The 18,027-nt window shown below is 46.7% G+C and overlaps 1 protein-coding gene across 1 annotated transcript in view; it reads right to left on the reverse strand.

The window, feature by feature from the left end:
• Positions 1 to 705: 705 nt before the first annotated feature.
• caskin1 (CASK interacting protein 1) overlaps positions 706 to 18,027 on the reverse strand; it is a 711,340-nt gene continuing 694,018 nt past the window's right edge. The window contains exons 18-21 of the mRNA XM_078239889.1: positions 12,263 to 13,838; positions 11,595 to 12,184; positions 4,962 to 5,343; positions 706 to 900 (exon numbers count right to left, since the gene is read on the reverse strand). Coding sequence (XP_078096015.1) covers positions 804 to 900; positions 4,962 to 5,343; positions 11,595 to 12,184; positions 12,263 to 13,838 — 2,645 coding nt within the window. The 3' untranslated portion in view covers positions 706 to 803. The remainder of the gene's footprint in view (positions 901 to 4,961; positions 5,344 to 11,594; positions 12,185 to 12,262; positions 13,839 to 18,027) is intronic.

The raw sequence follows: 18,027 nt of genomic DNA on the forward strand, positions 1-18,027 counted from the left end.
CCTCCGTCCTCCCTCCTTGACCAATCGAGTGTTGTTATGTAGGCCTCGCACCTCCCCCTTAGCCCCTCAGGAGTCACCGGTGTCCGTTCTGACAAAAAGAGATTGAGGCGAAATGTTAACTCGGTTCCTGGCTCTGCACAGATGCTGAGCACTTACGGCCGTGTTCTGTTTTTAATCTCCCTCGCACCTCTGACTGACAGAACGACTAATACTATGAGACAGGAAGGAACATAAAGCAGGCCAGCCCAAATCCCATTAGCCTCTGTGATTATCATTGCAAGAGGGGGGGGGGGGGGAGAGGGATTAAAAATAAACTTTAGTGTCATAATTAAACCATGTCCTTGTGCACAATTCCCATCATCTGTGATGATAGTTTACAAACCTATGCTCATGCTTACAGTGTACATATACATCTCACGTTAACACCTTTTAAAAAATTTTATTCTAAGAGTTTAAACACCCTCCGGCTTGCAAGATCTCGGATCTGTATAGTTACAATTCAACCTCGCATCACCTCTATCTGCTGCAGATCCCATATCATTAGCCTTTTTTTTCTCTCTCTCTCATCGTTTTGGTTGAAAGATGGTCTAGGTAAATTCAATCCAGCAGATCATCATATAAGGAGATCCTGAGGTAATCTAATTGGTTTCTTTTTTTTTTCCCTTTCAAACCAAAGAATTAAAAACCAAATGTGTTCATGGAGGGGAAATTGTGTCCGAGGCCGGTCTTGGATTGGATTCTAAAGATCACTGTGCCCACTTTTTGAGTCCTGAGGTTTTCTTGCCGTTTTTACTGTTTCTCCGTCACTCTAACATGGCGTCCAGCTGGTCAGCCAAGTCATCGAACATGCTGCCAATGTCATCGAGAATACTACCTGTGCTCTTTGCTTCAGACGCAGCCCTGCGGAGAGAAAAGACAACACATTTCATCGGTAATGAGCCATTGGGAAGTGGAAAGCCTGTTTTATCTGGACGCCTGAATCCTGGAGATGTACCCAGCCACAGTTATTAAAGTTTAAAGCCTGATAGTTTAAAATTTATTGATTAGTGTCACAAGTCGGCTTACATTAACACCGCCATGAAGTTAGTGTGAAAATCCCCCACCATTGACAGCAATTCCCCAAAGCTCTGGGATGTTGTCGCTAAATCCTCTGTCTCTCTCTCTTGCTCTGCCTTCATAAGTTCATAAGATATAGGAGCAGAATTAGGCCATTTGGCCCATCGAGTCTGCTCTGCCACTCGATCATGGCTGATATGCTCCTCATCCCCATTTTCCGGTGTGGACGGAGAAAGAACGGCTACAACAATGATTTAACAACAATAGTAGCAATAGTGGCTTTAAAATGGCTATTCTGACTGAGAGCTCAGCATGCTGGGAATTTTTGGTCAACTTATGGATTAAAACCAGATGCAGGTCGTAAAGAGGCTCTGGTCTGAGAGCTGTGATCTGAAGCTTCCTGTGTTGGGTCAGATCAGGGAAGTTGCTTACATTAACTGAGACAATGTGACTCCGATTTTTATGGCTGCTCTGTATGGAGTATGCAGTTTGAACTAAGTGTAATGACATTGTTCAAAAGTAATTTCACTGGATGTTCGAGCCGTGTGATCGGTTTCTGGTGACACAGTTGGCTGGATGACACAGAATCTTTCGGAAGCAAGTGGAGAATTGTGGATAAAAGACATGTGAGTCCTTTGTTTGGCAGCGATAACTCAAAGAGAACAACCAGCGCAACAAGACCTTGTACCCTGAAGGAGACTTCAGAGAGAAGGAAAAGGTAAATTCTACATTGAGGATATTTCTTGGCCAAGGTTTTCCTAAACTTGGTAGTATCTACTTTCAGTTAAATAGTTAAAATTGATGTTCTGTTAAAGTGCAGTTTAAGAGTTAAAGTTCAGTTGATGTTGAGTTAGAGTTAAAGTTCAGTAAAGAGTTAATGAGTTGCAACTGTTTATGTTTGAGTTGGTACTAGAAGTATTAAATTAAAAATAATTGAATTACTGTCCTTGTTTGTCTCATTAGACTGGAATGCTTGGAAGATGTTTAAATTGAAGCTGTATAACACTGCCTTCTCCCCATAACCTTTCAGTCTATTACCAATTAAACATCTGTCTAACTCCTCCTTAAAGTTACTCACTGTTCCAGCACCCACCACACTTTGGGGTAGCGAATCCCACAGATTCACAGCCCTTTGGGAGAAGTAGTTTCTCCTCAACTCTGTTTTAAATTTGCTACCCCTTATCCTAAGACTATGGCCTCTCGTCCTAGAATGCCCCACCAGCAGAAACATCCGCTCCACATCCGCATCCACTCTTTAAGATGCTCCTTAAAACTTACCTCTGAAGCCAAGCTTTCGATCATCTTTCTGGTGGTGCTATCGTTCAATCTAGCTCTCGGAACGCAGGGTTTTTGCAACCCCCCCCCCCGCTCCAGGCCCTTGATCTCGCCGGAAGGCCTATCGTTGGTGTGGGATCCTCTGTGTGGTTTGCCGCAGTTAAAAAGCTTCATTTTAAGGTATTTCTGCCTAACGTAACTAATCGTGCGATGCTATGAAGCTAACTTAGGCTAATTCGGCCACATTTCAAAACTCAGCTTGGAATTCTGGGTTCAGCCTCGAAAATTGTCCACATTTGAAAATGCAATGTCAAACAGAAATGGTCCTTCCAATAAACAGGCTTTCTCATAAGGTAAATCACAGTGTTGCATGGTCACAGATGACAAGTGTTTATGCAGCTAGACATGGTTTGTACCCAACTCTTTAAAAACACGGATGACCGAACTCATTGTTAATAATAGATATCTGTTCAGTTGTGTTCAGTTGTGTTGAATCCTGTACAAGCTTTTGGATCAAGTCTGTATTGGCTCTCTCTCTCTCTTACCAGTAAATTAATATCTTTCGCTTTCTGTAAATGCTACTTTTAAATGACGCTCAATAAATGTAGTGTTACTTCTGACTAGTTGTGCCTGCGTCTATTCTAAGAACAGACCCTACGGTTGGCCTGGTTAAGATGCCTCAGTGGGACATTATTAAACTAGAAAGAGTGCAGAAAGGATTTACTAGGATGCTTCTGGGACTTGATGGATTGAGTTATAAAGAGAGGCTGGATAGACTGGGACTTTTTTTTCTGGAGTGTAGGAGGCTGAGGGGTGATCTTATAGAGGTCTATAAAATAATGAGGGGCATAGATCAGCTTGATATTCAATATGTTTTCCCAAAGGTAGGGGATGCTGCAAGCCTTCCTGAAGAGAGGCGAGACAGGGCTGCAGTCAGCTTTCTGACTGGCGATTGAGAACCCCCATTGCCTCCACAAGATTCCGCTCCCTGACTGAGAGCTCTGCATCCGTACCAACTCGTACTAAATCATGTGCAGTCTGACGCTGAGCGAAGATCCTGCCTAGAGTATTTCCCTTACACAAGTGGAAAGAGAGAGAGAAAAAAATATTGGATAGGTTGGAATTCTTTTCTTTGGAACAGAGGGGGCAGTGGAGAGTTTTAATTGAAGTGTATAAAATATGAGGGGTCTCGGTAGAGTGGATCCCTTGGTAGTGAGGTCAATGGCCTGGAGCATAGATTTTGGGTTTGAGGGAGGAGATTTGGAGGGATTCAAGGGGAGGTCTTTTCATCCAGAGGATGGTGAGGATATGGAACTCAGTGTTAAGTGGCAGAAACCCTCATAACGTTTAAAAAACACTTGGATATGGGTTTGAGATGTCCAAAGATGTGCAAGTTAGGTGGATTGGCCATACTAAATTGCCCCTTAATGTTAGGGGGACTAGCTAGGGTAAATGCATGGGGTTATGGGAGTAGGACCTGGGAGGGATTGTTGTCGGTGCAGACTCGATAGGCCTATTGGCCTCCTTCTGCACTGTAGGGATTCTACGATCCTATGATTCTATGCCTGAAGTGCTGTAAGCGACTAACTCACAAGACGATGGATCATGCGAAAGTGGAGTTATACTGCATGTCTATCTATTGGCAGACGCAGATATGATAGGCCCAATAGCCTCTGAAAGGGTTAATAATGACAGAAGTTTAAAAATCACACTGGCTGCAAGCTGAGTCTCAATTACACAGGGAAAGCTATGGGCAAACACCAGGTCTTGATTAAAGCAGACCCAGATAAGAGTCAAGGACCATTTAATTGAACAATGTGCAGTTGCAGCTCATGTTTGTGCATTAGAATAAGGAACAGTGGAAAGGGAGGTTAATATACCATTGGTCAGAGATGGAGCTATCATTGCTTGATGCTATAACATGCAGAAGTTATAACAGGACACTATATCTATCCGACCCGACTGTCTGCCCCTCTACCGTGGCTACATTCGCGACTAGGAATCCCTGGAGTGGGAGTATGCGGTGCCCGAGGGCACTGTCAAGGCCTTCTTGCTTGTTGGCACCACAATTGTTGACCCCTTTAATCACATTTTAGTTTGATTTTTTAAAGTTTCCTTTCTACTTTGGTTTTTCGTTCGGGCGGTTCCCTCCTTTTTGGAGGCTGCACTTCTTAATTTGTCCCTCAGTTAATTTGATTTACTTTATTTGGTTAGTCAAAAAGATTGACGCTATACCCTTGTCTATGCATGATGTAATCTCAATCAATAACCGTAAGTGGATGGAGATAACTCCTATGCCTTGATTGGTCTATGCTAATTACTTGGAATCGAATTTGAAACTGTAACTGCTTGTGTATTTCTGGATTCTGTGCTCCAACTGGCCTTGGTGACTGAAGTCGGAGTCCAGTTGCTATTGTCTTTAATAAGTCATCGTAACCCACTCCGTGATTTTGTCTGGCTACTTGGGAGCGGTAGTTTTAACTACAACAAATAAAATACCAAAGACGTCCGGTAACAGCCTCCGTCCTTGTCTACCATTCCACGTTAGCCTGATTGATGAGCCGGACTCAAACTCTGTCAACCTCAGTGCGTCACTCATGCATGGCAGAAAAAAGAAACAAGCAACTTACTCTGCTTCCTGGCCCTCGTCAAGTTTAATCTTCTCCTCCACGGCCTGTAAAGCTGCTGCCAATGAGGCGCTGGTTTCCTCCAGCTTCAGTTGTGCTACTTCTGTGGTGGCCATCTCCGTGGACGACCCGGCTATCGAGGACCTCGGCGGCTTAACTGGGACCTGTTGTGGCTGACCTCCGGCGATCGGTTTAGCTGGGCTCGAACACAGGGACGGTGGTGTGCTTGCTGCTTTGATAGTTGGCTGTTTGGCAGGCGAGGGGACGGGAGTCGGGCCTGCGCTCAGGGATTGGAGAATGGTGTGGGGTTTGATGGGTTTGGGTGGAGTCAGAGGGGGAGGTAGGATTGGTTTCGGGGACACAGGGGGCGGGGCACGTTTCACTTCTGAAATAAAGATGGACAGAAATAATCATGTCAAAGTCACCATAAAGAGACTACTCACCATAGTCCAACATAGCCAGATAATCATCCCAGGACAAGACAAGATCTCACTGACTTACATGTCTACAGATTTTTAAATCAAAATTTATCTACTAGAATCTAGGGAGGCACAGGTTCGATACTGGCCTTGGGTGACTGTCTGTGTGGAGTTTGCACTTTCTCCCCGGGTCTGCGTGGGTTTCCTCCGGGTGCTCTGGTTGTTGTGAGACTTCTTACTGTGCTTCCTCCAACAGTCCAAAGATGTGCAGGTTAGGTGAATTGGCCATGCTAAATTACCCCTTAGTGTCCAAAGTTGAGTAGGTTGGGTGGATTGGCCATGGTAAAGTTTATTTATTATTGTCACAAGTAGGCTTACATTAACACTGCAATGAAGTTACTGTTAAAATCCCCCTAGTCGCCACACTCCGACTCCTGTTCGGTACACTGAGGGAGAATTTAGCATGGCCAATGTACCTAACCAGCATGTCTTTCAAACTGTGGGAGGAAACCGGAGCACCCGGAGGAAACCCACGCAGACATGGGGAGAACATGCAGACTCCGCACAGACAGTGACCGAAGCTGGGAATTAAACCCAGGTCCCTAGTGCTGTGAGGCAGCAGCGCTAACCACTGTGCCACCGTGCCATCCAACCATGGTAAGGCTTACATTAACACTGCAATGAAGTTACTGTGAAAATCCCCCAGTCGCCACATTCCAACCCCCGTTCGGGTACACTGAGGGAGAATTTAGCACGGCCAATGCATCCTAACCAGCACGTCTTTCAGACTGTGGGAGGAAACCGGAGCACCCGGAGGAAACCCACGCAGACACGAGGGGAACTTGTGTGGGGTCATGGGGATAGGCTGGGGAGATGGGCCTTGGTCAGATGCTCTTTTGGTCTCCCAGTATAAGATCTTAGATGGACATAAAAGCCCTGTGGCCATGTGTAAAAAAAAACACCTAAAATTGGCAAGTATATAGCTTATTCGTTGGGATTAATTTATGACATCGATAGAAATTTTGTGTTGCCTTTCACATTTCACTGAGTTAAGATTAACATAACTGCATTCTCCCTTTAAATTCACAGGAATAAATCAGGCCATTGAGCAACCTGTTTCTGAAGGCTGACCTCGTCACTGGTATGTGTGTTGCAGCAATTAAATAGGCAAGGTGATAAAACCTACTCCTTCAAGCAGAGGAATTAGCTTGTTCCTCCTATTCACTCATGCGAAGGATCCTATTTATTGTCTCACCCCCATTTTGCCCTTGGAAGATGGTGGTGAGCTTTCTTCTCGAACCAGCAGTGGTTCACTGGGCCACGTAGGAGAATAATTAAGAGTCAACCATGTTGCTGTGGGGTTGGAGTCAAGATAAAAACGGCAGATTTATTTAGGATTACGCTATATAAAACCTTGGTTAGGCCGCATTTGGAGTATTGCGCGCAGTTCTGGTCACCACACTACCAGAAGGACGTGGAAGCTTTGGGGAGTGTGCAAAGAAGGTTCACCAGGATGTTGACCGGTCTCGAGGGTGTTGGCTATGAGGAGAGGTTGAATAAACGAGGATTGTTTTCGCTGGAAAGATGGAGGCTGAGGGGAGACTTGATACAGGTCTACAAAACTATGAGAGGCACAGACAGGATGGATAGTCAGAGGCTTTATCCCAGGGTGGAAATGTCAATTACAAGGGGGCACAGGTTCAAGGAAAGAGGGGGAAAGTTTGAGAGAGGTGTGCGGGGGACGTTTTCACGCAGAGAGTGGTGGGAGCCTGGAATGCGCTACCAGAGGAGGTGGTGGAAGCAGGCACATTAGCAACACTTGAGAGGAATCTGGATGAGGACATGAATAGGGAGGGAATAGAGGGAAACAGACTGAGAAAGGGCAGAAGGTTTTTTTTGTAGTTTAGTTAGGGCATCAATATCGGCACAGGGCTTGGAGGGACGAAGGGCCTGTTCCTGTGCTGTACTTTTCTTTGTTCTTTGTTCCATGATGTTCACTGGAGTTTAGAAGAGTGAGAGGGGATCTCACTGAAACATATCAAATTCTAACACGGTTGGAATGTTCCCCATGGTGAGGGAGTCCGAAACCAGGGGTCATAGTTTGGGGATAAGGGGTAAACCTTTTAGGAATGAGGTGAGGAGAAATATCTTCACCCAGAGAGTGGTGAATGTGTGGAATTCGCTCCCACAGAAAGTAGTTGAGGCTAAAACATTGTCTGATTTCAAGAAGAAATTAGATATAGCTCTTGGGACTGAAGGGATCAAGGGATATAGGGGGGGAAGGGGGGATCAGGATATTGAATTCGATGATCAGCCATCTTCAAAATGAATGCTGGAACAGGCTCAAAGGGCCGAATGGCCTCCTCCTGCTTCTATTTTCTATGTTTCTATTTCCATAAAGGGTATTAGTGGACCATTTAAAAAAAAAACAATCTGACAGCTTCACGATCATTCTTATTGTACCAGCTTTTTAAACTTAATTCAATTTCTTAAACTGCCCTGGCCTGGTTTGAACTCATGCAGCAGAATTTTACCGTCCCACCCACCACGGGAATCGTAGCAGGTGTGACACGGACCGTACTCAGGTCCATCGATGTCGGGTGGGATTTTCCGGTTTCGGGGCCAGCAAGGCCAGAAAATGCCGCCCATGTTCTCTGGACTATTCATTCAGGCCTCTGGGTTACAGGTCTAGTAATGTAATCAGTACAACTGCAGTGCCGCTGAACAGCAGTGAGACAACCAGCGTTGCAATTGGCCATTCTATGCAATTCGAGGAAGCCATTTTAAAATAAAATTTTATTTTATTGCGGTTTATTTATGTTGCAAATTGAAAACAGGTTACTTTTCAGAGTAGCATCAGATTTAAGGTGGGCGGCCTGGTGGTAGGCGTGGCAGGTGCCTGGAACGCGTTGCCAGGGGTGGTGGTGCAGGCAGATACGATAGGGGTGTTTAAGGGGCTTTTAGATAAGCACATGGATATGCAAGGAATAGAGGGACATGGACCAAGGGCAGGCAGAAGGGAATAGTTTAATTTGGCACAACACCGTGGGCCAAAGGGCCTGTTCCTGCACTGTACTGTTCTATGTTGCAAGCAAAATACTGACCTTTCCTCGGTATGAATACATTTAAGAGCTAACTTGTTCATTTGCTACTGTTACGGTGTCTGCAGATAGCTGAATAAATACAAAATGTCAGGTGCCAAACTTCACACATCAGCATCTAACATGTTCAAAACTACATTATGGTTACGTATTTTTAACAGAATGTATTTAAACCTGTATTTTTACAGAAGGGTAATAACTGCCCAGGTGTGAACTGAGATGAGTGTGCAAAGCAGTTGTCCACAAAGTTAGCCAATTCGAACTTTTACTATTATGTGTTGGAAGTATGATTGGTTGTTTTATATCCCAACAGCAATAAATAGATTTTACCTCCCTTTCCTCCTTTAAGATGTTCCTTAAATCCTACCTTCTTGACCCAGCTTTTAGTCACCTGTCCTAATGTCCCACTATGAGTATTGGTGTCAAATTTGGTTGAATAATGCTCTTTTATTCTGCCAAAGGCACCATCATCATATTGTAGAATCCCGACAGTGCAGAAGGAGGCCATTCGGCCCATTGAGCCTGCATCTACTCTCTGACAGAGCATCCCACCCCGGCCCCATTCCCATAACCCCGCTAATCCCTCTAACCTACACATCTTGGGACACTAAGGGGCAATTTAGCATGACCAATCCACCTAACCTGCACATCTTCGGACTGTGGGAGGAAACCAGAGCACCCGGAGGAAACCCACGCAGGCATGGGGAGAACGTGCAAACTCCACATAGTCACCCGAGGAATTGAACTCAGGGCCGACAGCAGTGCTAACCACTGTGCCACCATGCCGCTTCTACTACTGTGCCGCCCCCAGATGTAGCCAAGATGTTGTTATTGAAGACAAATACAAATATGTGCCACCGTGCCGCCCATTATCACCTTGGAGAATTGTATCTAATGCGTGGTTCTGCTGTGTGAGGGAAAAGTGACCTAACCACATGAAGGAGAATTTGATTTCACAGGAATATTTAAAACACCACCGCAATCTTTTTTAAAAATTCATTCATGAGATGCAAGCCTGGCTGACCAGCAGAGTGTTTATTGCCCATTCCTAATTGCCCTCGAGAAGGTGGTGGTGAGCTGTCTTCTTGAACCACTGCAGTCCGTGTGTTTTAGGAACACCCTCAGTGTTCAGAATTCTGACCCAGCGACAGCGAAGAAAATGAACTTGCAGAGCTACAGGGGTAGAGGTGGGAAAGAGGACTGACTGGATTCCTCCACGGGTCACTGGCATGGGCCTGATGGGCCAAATGGTCTCATTCGGTCTCATAACTGGTTCTAGAACTATATACAGACTTGTTATCTTCCACCAAATAACTCTATTGGTGGGTGTTAGGATGGGATGTTCAGTACCTTTTGCAATTCGTCAGATCCTGAAGCAACCCGTGCCCATATACAGCAAGACCTGAACATTATTGGGCTGATAAGTGGCAAGTAATGCCCTGGCTGGGGTGGGGGTGGGGGTTTACCACTTTAGCAAGGATGTGAGCGTCCTTGAGAGGGTTCTAAGGAAATTTGCCAGAATGCGCCAGCACGGTGACACAGTGGTTAGTGCTGCTGCCTCACAGTGCCAGGGATCCAGGTTTAATTCCAGCCTCAGGTGACTGTGTGGAGTTTACGCGTTCTCCACATGTCTGCGTGGGTTTCCTCCGGGTGCTCTGGTTTCCACCCACACTCCAAAGAAGTGCATGTTAGATGGATTGACCATGGTAAAGTGCTCCTTAGTGTCCCAAGATGTGTAGGTTAGCTGGTAAGTGAGCAAGGTTACAGGGATCGGGCAGAGGGGAGATATCCCTGGGTGGGATACTCTTTCAGAGAGTTGGTGCAGAGTTGATGGGCTGAATGGCCTCTTTCTGCACTGTAGGGACTCTATGGTTCTCATGCAGATTACGGTTCGTGACACCCCTGGAGGGGTGGAACGGTGGCACAGTACTGCGCCAGGGACCCAGGTTCGATTCCTGGCTTGGATCACTGTCTGTGCGGAGTCTGCACATTCTCCCCGTGTCTGCGTGGGTTTCCTCCGGTTTCCTCCCACAGTCTGAAAGATGTGCTGGTTAGGTGGATTGGCCATGCCAAATTCTCCCTCAGTGTTACCCGAACAGGTGCCGGAGTGTGGGCGACTCGGGGATTTTCACAGTAACTTCATTGCAGAGTTGATGTAAGCCTACTTGTGACACTCATAAAACTAAAGAAAAAGCTGTGAACCGGGAATCCTTTAAAATGTGGCCTGACTCCAGGAAAACTGTGGAGGGTTAGAGCACGCCTGTTCCCTGTGATGGAGCCAGGCAGCTTGGGAGAGACGGCCTTTGACCCAAACCAGCCCCCATCCTTGACAGGCACTCCTGAAAATTGGCCATATCAGGAATGGGGTCAGGAATCCCGGAATCAACCATTTATTAAAGGGCTCCCAAGTCATTCTGACTTGGTGAAAATCCAGCCCAACATTTCAGGTTGATGACTTTACATCGGAACTTGAGCTGAAGTGTTAGCTTTTGTTTCTCTCTCCACAGATACCGCCTGACCGACTGCGCATTTTTATTTTCACGCTTTCTGTTTCATATTGACTCATGGACAGATCTGCCGGTCACTACCTCAAAACTTTTATCTCTATCGGAGCGAGAAGTTACAACATGCTGGAAGGGGGGGATGGAGGGTGTCTCAAGGTGGGTGGCCCCCTAAGTGATAAATGATGCTGAGGTGAATGTCAGTTCAGTTTAGCTTATTTATTAGTGTCACAAATAGGCTTATTTTAACACTGCAATGAAGTTACTGTGAAAATCCCCTAGTCGCCACACTCCGGCGCCTGTTCGGGTACACTGAGGGAGAATTTAGCACGTCCAATGCACCTAACCAGCACGTCTTTCGGACTGTGGGAGGAAACCGGAACACCGGTTGGAAACCCACGCAGACAACATGCAGACTCCACACAAACAGTTACCCAAGCCGGGAATCGAACCTGGATCCCTGGCGCTGTGAGGCAGCGGTGCTAACCACTGTGGCACCGCCCATGTACTGCCTTCCGTCCCATTCTGGACTGGAGGAATGTTCGTGGATGGTGCGGAGACAAATGGGAGAAGATGTTAGCTGCTGTGTACTTTAAGGAACATTGGAAAATGTACCTGGGCTTCCAGGACCTGGCAATGGAGACTTCTTGGCACCGGCTGACGGTGGTCCGTGCCGCTTCATGCCCGTTGGCTGAGTGAGCGAAGGTTTTGGAGACACTGGCGGTTTAACAGGCCTCCTTGTCTCTCCGTCCGAAAGGTGGGAGGAATGCTCTCCGCTGTTTCTTCTGGGGATTTCTCCGACAGTCAAGAAGCTGGGATATGTCTCACCTCCGGTCATGTCTGACACGGGCCTTCTTTTGATGGTGCCCGTGCCGTTCTGGAACATCGCGTGGTGCTGGACCTCCTGGGGAGATTCCAGCTGCTCCTTCTCCCTGCTTTTCGGTCGCCGCTTCACGGTGTTTGACTCCGTTAGGTGGAACGCCATGACTTCCTGCTGCTGGGTGGGCCTGGGCTTCCCTCTCCTCTTCAGCGTGCTGGTGAGTTCGAACGCGGTGAAGCCGGAATACTGCTGTTTGATGGCCTCGGAGTTAACCTGGAAGTGGGGCAGGCATTCCGCCATGTCGGGCTTCAGGGGCTGGCGTGGCCGTTGCTTTATCGTCAGGTTGCCTTCTTCAGCGAATGGCAAGTTCTCGGAGGAGTTGTTTCTGGACGAGCCGGCTTGGTCCACCTGAAGCCGATCCATGGCCGGCTCGGGTTCTGCCGCATGTTTGCCGCTTTCGAGCCTGTCTTTCTTGGCAGCGGCGATCAGGCCGGTGACCGGTCCACTGATTGTTCGCCTCCTGTTGATGATCTCGCCGTCTAGCCCAATTGCGTCCCGGGACCTGTCAAGCGGCCCACGCTTCACCGTGGCCAGCACCGTTGCCACTCTGGAATGTTCCGAGCCGGCGGGCTGTATCATTTGGGCGTAGGAGACCCCGAGACCCCTCTCCGCCTTGAACGATCGGTGCAGGGTTAGCGCCCTGGCGCCACCACCGATGGATGACATCTCCAACATGGCAGCGATGCTCTTCACGCTGCCGGCACTGCCCGTGTCCACCATTCCCCCAAAGTCACTGGCTCGCCGCTGCTCCTTAAACCTCACTTTGGCGTCAAAGTCCTTGGCAGTCCCCGCCTCCTTCTCCTTTGCCAAGTCATCGGCCAGGTTGGTGCTGGAAATGGCAGAGCTGGAGCGTTTCGGCGGGGGCGGGGGTGGCCCTTTCTTCTTCGGCCTCAGGGCGAACGACTGGCTGCGGTTGACGTTCTTGTCGGCTGTCGACTGGCCCCTCACCGAGTGACTCCTTGCCACGTGCCTCTGGATGGTGGCGTAAGGGCCGGCGTCCGGCACGGCGAGCTCGTCCTTCTCCTGCTCGCTGTCCGACATGGCGTAGCGGCTCAAACTGTGCGCCCGCTTCTTTGGCCTTGAGGAGTCTTCCTCGGAATCGTCCGTGTGCGGAGGGAGGCAAAGCACCGGGACAGAGACGGGCAAAACCGGGACGGCCTGGGCCAGCGGGCTGGACGTATGGCCAGACCCTGTCATTCCTTCACCTTCCACGGGCTGCGGGACCACGTAGGCAAAGCCTCTGTGCGTGGGGGACTGCGGCAGTGACCGCGGCGACATCGGCCGGTCTGTCTGTAGGAGCTGGGGGATGGGCTTCACTTTGGCCGTTGCCTGAGGAACATTCAGCGTCTGCGGAGAGGAAGGCCTGGCCTTGGTGGGTGTCTGCGGCGGGGTAAATGTTGACATTGAGGCCATCGTTTGATGACCGTGGGAGAAGGTCTCTCTTGGCTTCCCCGGTGCTGGGGGTACACTAGCTCGTTGAACCCCTTGTCGGTGACTTCGCCTTGTGGGGCCGACTTGTTCTGTGATGACTGATCGGTAGCTGGGGCCCTCCAGATTTTCCTGGCTCTTGGACAGAGCTGCTCTTTGTAGCTGGCTCCCTCCTCCTGCTACTTCTTGAACAGTGCCGTTCAGCTTTGTCTTGCCACCGACGCCATTGTCACTCTCTTGGATGCCCCTGTGTTGTTGGTACGCCGTGCCCTCTGGTGCCACCGTGGCATGGTTGGCTTGCCGCGGTTCTAGGCCATCCTTCGCATCGCCAGCACTGGTCATGGCTGCTTGCAGCTCATTGCTCAGCTCACTGTCTTGGAAGGTGGACATCTTGGGAGACTGGCACTCGGCATTTTCACCCTGAGGAGATTCTATCGCCACAATCTCCAACGACTGGGGAGCTTTCTTCTTCAGAGTGCCAGAGTCATAGCGGCTAGCTCGCTGGATTTCAGCCAGTTTCTTCACAGCCAGCATGAACTTCTTTTGATGGCCTAAGGGGATAAAAATAACAAACAAGTTAATGTCCAGATACATCAACATCAATTACACCCCCCCCCCCCCCCCCCCCCAACCTTAAACAGTAACTCAGTACAGGACAGGTCGAATGCTGGAATAAAATGCTTTGGCATGCTTCCATCCCTCTCTCTGTCTCTCTCTTTATCTCTCTGGCTCTCTCTGTTTCACTCTCTCTGTATGTCTCTCTCTTTCTCTCTGATACTCTGCCTCCCTCTCTCTCTCTCTGTCTGTCTTTCTCTCTGATACTCTGCCTCCCTCTCTCTCTCTCTGTCTGTCTTTCTCTCTGATACTCTGTCTCTCTCTCTCTCTGCCTCTCTCTCTGTTTCTCTCTCTGTCTCTTGCTCTGTCTGTCTCTCTCTCTCTCCCTCTCTCAAACACTGTTTCTCTCTCTATCTCTCACTCTCTCTCTCTCTCTCTTTCTCTCCCTGTTTCTCTCCCACTCTGTCTAACTCACTCTGTTTATATCTGTCTTTCTGTCTGTCTCAATATGTCTCTATCTCTCTCTGTCATCTCTCTTTGTCTCTATCTATCTCTCTCTCTCTGTCTCTCTCTCTATGTCTCTCTCCCTGCCTCTATCTGTCTGTCTCTGGCTCTCTCTTTATCTCTCTCTGACTTTCTATCTGTCTCTCTCTCCCTCCATCTCTCTCTCTCTGTCTCTATCTCTCTGTGTCTCTGTCTCTTTCTCTCTATCTCTGTCTCCCCTCTCTCTCTCTCGCTGTCTCTCTTTCTCTGTCTGTCTCTCTCTCCCTCTCTATCTCTCTCTCCTTCTGTCTCTCTCTGTCCTTCTGTCTCGCTCTCTCATTCGCTCTGCCTCTCACTGTCCATCTCCCTCTCTCCCTCTGTCTCCCTCTCTCCTCTCTCTCTCTCCTCGGTCTCTCTCTCTGCCTTTCTCAGCCTCTTTCTGTCTCTGTCTCCCTCTGTTTCTCACTCTCTGTCTCTCTCTATCTCTGTCTCTCTTTTTTTGTCACTTTCTGTCTCTCTCTCTGTCTCTCTCCATCTCTGTTTCATTCTCTCTCTCTCTTTCTATGTCTCTCTCTGTCCCTTTCTCTCTCTCTCTATCACTTTATGTCTCTCTCTCTCTCTGTCTCTCTCCTTCACTGTTTCACTCTCTCTGTGTCACTCTCTCTGTCTCTCTCTCTCTATCACTTTCTGTCTCTCTTTCCTTCTCTGTTTCACTCTGTCTGTCTCTCTCTGTCTCTCTCTCAGTCCCTCCCTCCCTCTCTCTCTGTCTCTCTCTGTCTCTCTCTCAGTCCCTCCCTCCCTCTCTCTCTGTCTCTCTCTCAGTCCCTCCCTCCCTCTCTCTCTCTCTGTCCCTCCTTCCCCCTCTCTCTCTATCACTTTCCATCTCACTCTCTCTCTGTGTCTCTCTCCTTCTCTGTTTCACTCTCTCTGTCTCTCCCTCCCTCTCTCTCAGTCCCTCCCTCCCCTCTCTCTCTGTCCCTCTCTCTCTCTCTCTCTATCACTTTCTGTCTCACTCTCTCTCTCTCCTCCTTTTGCAGCATTTTTCAGTTAAGATTTCTTCAGCTAATTCTCTGGAATGAAACACTTTTTGAACGTCACAAATCTCACGAAACTGTCAATGGAAAAAGTTAAAGCTTTGATTTTGATTTTAGTTTTAAAGCTAAAATATATTCAGCAGGTCAAAAATTCTTTGTTTTCTATATTGTTTCAAATTTGTTGTGTTTTGCAATTTGAGACTTTTGATTGTAATTTGACCATTATCCGCTGTGAAAGAAACCTCTTTCAACCTGACAAAAGTGATGCACGGAACTCTTGTTTAAACAGAGGGACTGACAACTTGACACTAATCGAGTGAGTGCTTGGGAGAAAGAGCAGACAAAGCAACGTGACACGATACTTTCAAAATATTTGAATACTCAGAGGGCCTGGCTGTATCAGGCCTGGATTAAGCGGGATGGTTAAACGTTGTCTAAGGCTCTACAGACCGACTTTCAGATGTTCAACTGATCTCCCTTCATAGGGTTTCACACTGAAACTGTAACCTGTTTATAACTGTAACCTGTCTATAACTGTAACCTGTCTATAACTGTAACCTGTCTATAACTGTAACCTGTCTATAACTGTAACCTGTCTATAACTTCACCCTGTCTGTAACTGTAACCTGTCTATAACTGTAACCTGTCTATATCTGTAACCTGTCTATAACTTCACCCTGTCTGTCACTGTAACCTGTCTATAACTGTAACCTGTCTGTAACTGTAACCTGTCTGTAACTGTAACCTGTCTGTAACTGTAACCTGTCTGTAACTGTAACCTGTCTATATCTGTAACCTGTCTATATCTGTAACCTGTCTATATCTGTAACCTGTCTATAACTGTAACCTGTCTATATCTGTAACCTGTCTATAACTGGAACCTGTCTATAACTGTAACCTGTCTGTAACTGTAACCTGTCTGTAACTGTAACCTGTCTGTAACTGTAACCTGTCTATATCTGTAACCTGTCTATATCTGTAACCTGTCTATAACTGTAACCTGTCTATAACTGTAACCTGTCTATAACTGTAACCTGTCTATATCTGTAACCTGTCTATAACTGTAACCTGTCTATAACTGTAACCTGTCTGTAACTGTAACCTGTCTATAACTGTAACCTGTCTATAACTGTAACCTGTCTATAACTGTAACCTGTCTATAACTGTAACCTGTCTATATCTGTAACCTGTCTATAACTGTAACCTGTCTATAACTGTAACCTGTCTGTAACTGTAACCTGTCTGTAACTGTAACCTGTCTATAACTGTAACCTGTCTATAACTTCACCCTATCTGTAACTGTAACCTGTCTATAACTTCACCCTGTCTATAACTGTAACCTGTCTATAACTGTAACCTGTCTATAACTGTAACCTGTCTATAACTTCACCCTGTCTGTAACTGTAACCTGTCTATAACTGTAACCTGTCTATATCTGTAACCTGTCTATAACTTCACCCTGTCTGTAACTGTAACCTGTCTGTAACTGTAACCTGTCTATAACTGTAACCTGTCTATAACTGTAACCTGTCTATAACTGTAACCTGTCTATATCTGTAACCTGTCTATAACTGTAACCTGTCTATAACTGTAACCTGTCTATAACTGTAACCTGTCTGTAACTGTAACCTGTCTGTAACTGTAACCTGTCTATAACTGTAACCTGTCTATAACTGTAACCTGTCTATAACTGTAACCTGTCTATAACTTCACCCTGTCTGTAAATGTAACCTGTCTATAACTGTAACCTGTCTATATCTGTAACCTGTCTATAACTTCACCCTGTCTGTAACTGTAACCTGTCTGTAACTGTAACCTGTCTGTAACTGTAACCTGTCTGTAACTGTAACCTGGCTGTAACTGTAACCTGTCTATAACTGTAACCTGTCTATAACTGTAACCTGTCTATAACTGTAACCTGTCTATAACTGTAACCTGTCTGTAACTGTAACCTGTCTATAACTGTAACCTGTCTATAACTGTAACCTGTCTGTAACTGTAACCTGTCTATAACTGTAACCTGTCTATATCTGTAACCTGTCTATAACTGTAACCTGTCTATAACTGTAACCTGTCTATAACTGTAACCTGTCTATAACTGTAACCTGTCTATATCTGTAACCTGTCTATAACTGTAACCTGTCTATAACTGTAACCTGTCTATAACTGTAACCTGTCTATATCTGTAACCTGTCTATATCTGTAACCTGTCTGTAACTGTAACCTGTCTGTAACTGTAACCTGTCTATAACTGTAACCTGTCTATATCTGTAACCTGTCTATATCTGTAACCTGTCTGTAACTGTAACCTGTCTATAACTGTAACCTGTCTATATCTGTAACCTGTCTATATCTGTAACCTGTCTGTAACTGTAACCTGTCTATAACTGTAACCTGTCTATATCTGTAACCTGTCTATATCTGTAACATGTCTGTAACTGTTACCTGTCTGTAACTGTAACCTGTCTATAACTGTAACCTGTCTATATCTGTAACCTGTCTATATCTGTAACCTGTCTGTAACTGTAACCTGTCTATAACTGTAACCTGTCTATAACTGTAACCTGTCTGTAACTGTAACCTGTCTATATCTGTAACCTGTCTATAACTGTAACCTGTCTATATCTGTAACCTGTCTATAACTGTAACCTGTCTGTAACTGTAACCT

Source organism: Mustelus asterias, chromosome 23 (assembly GCF_964213995.1).
Source record: "Mustelus asterias chromosome 23, sMusAst1.hap1.1, whole genome shotgun sequence".
Lineage (NCBI taxonomy): Eukaryota > Metazoa > Chordata > Chondrichthyes > Carcharhiniformes > Triakidae > Mustelus > Mustelus asterias.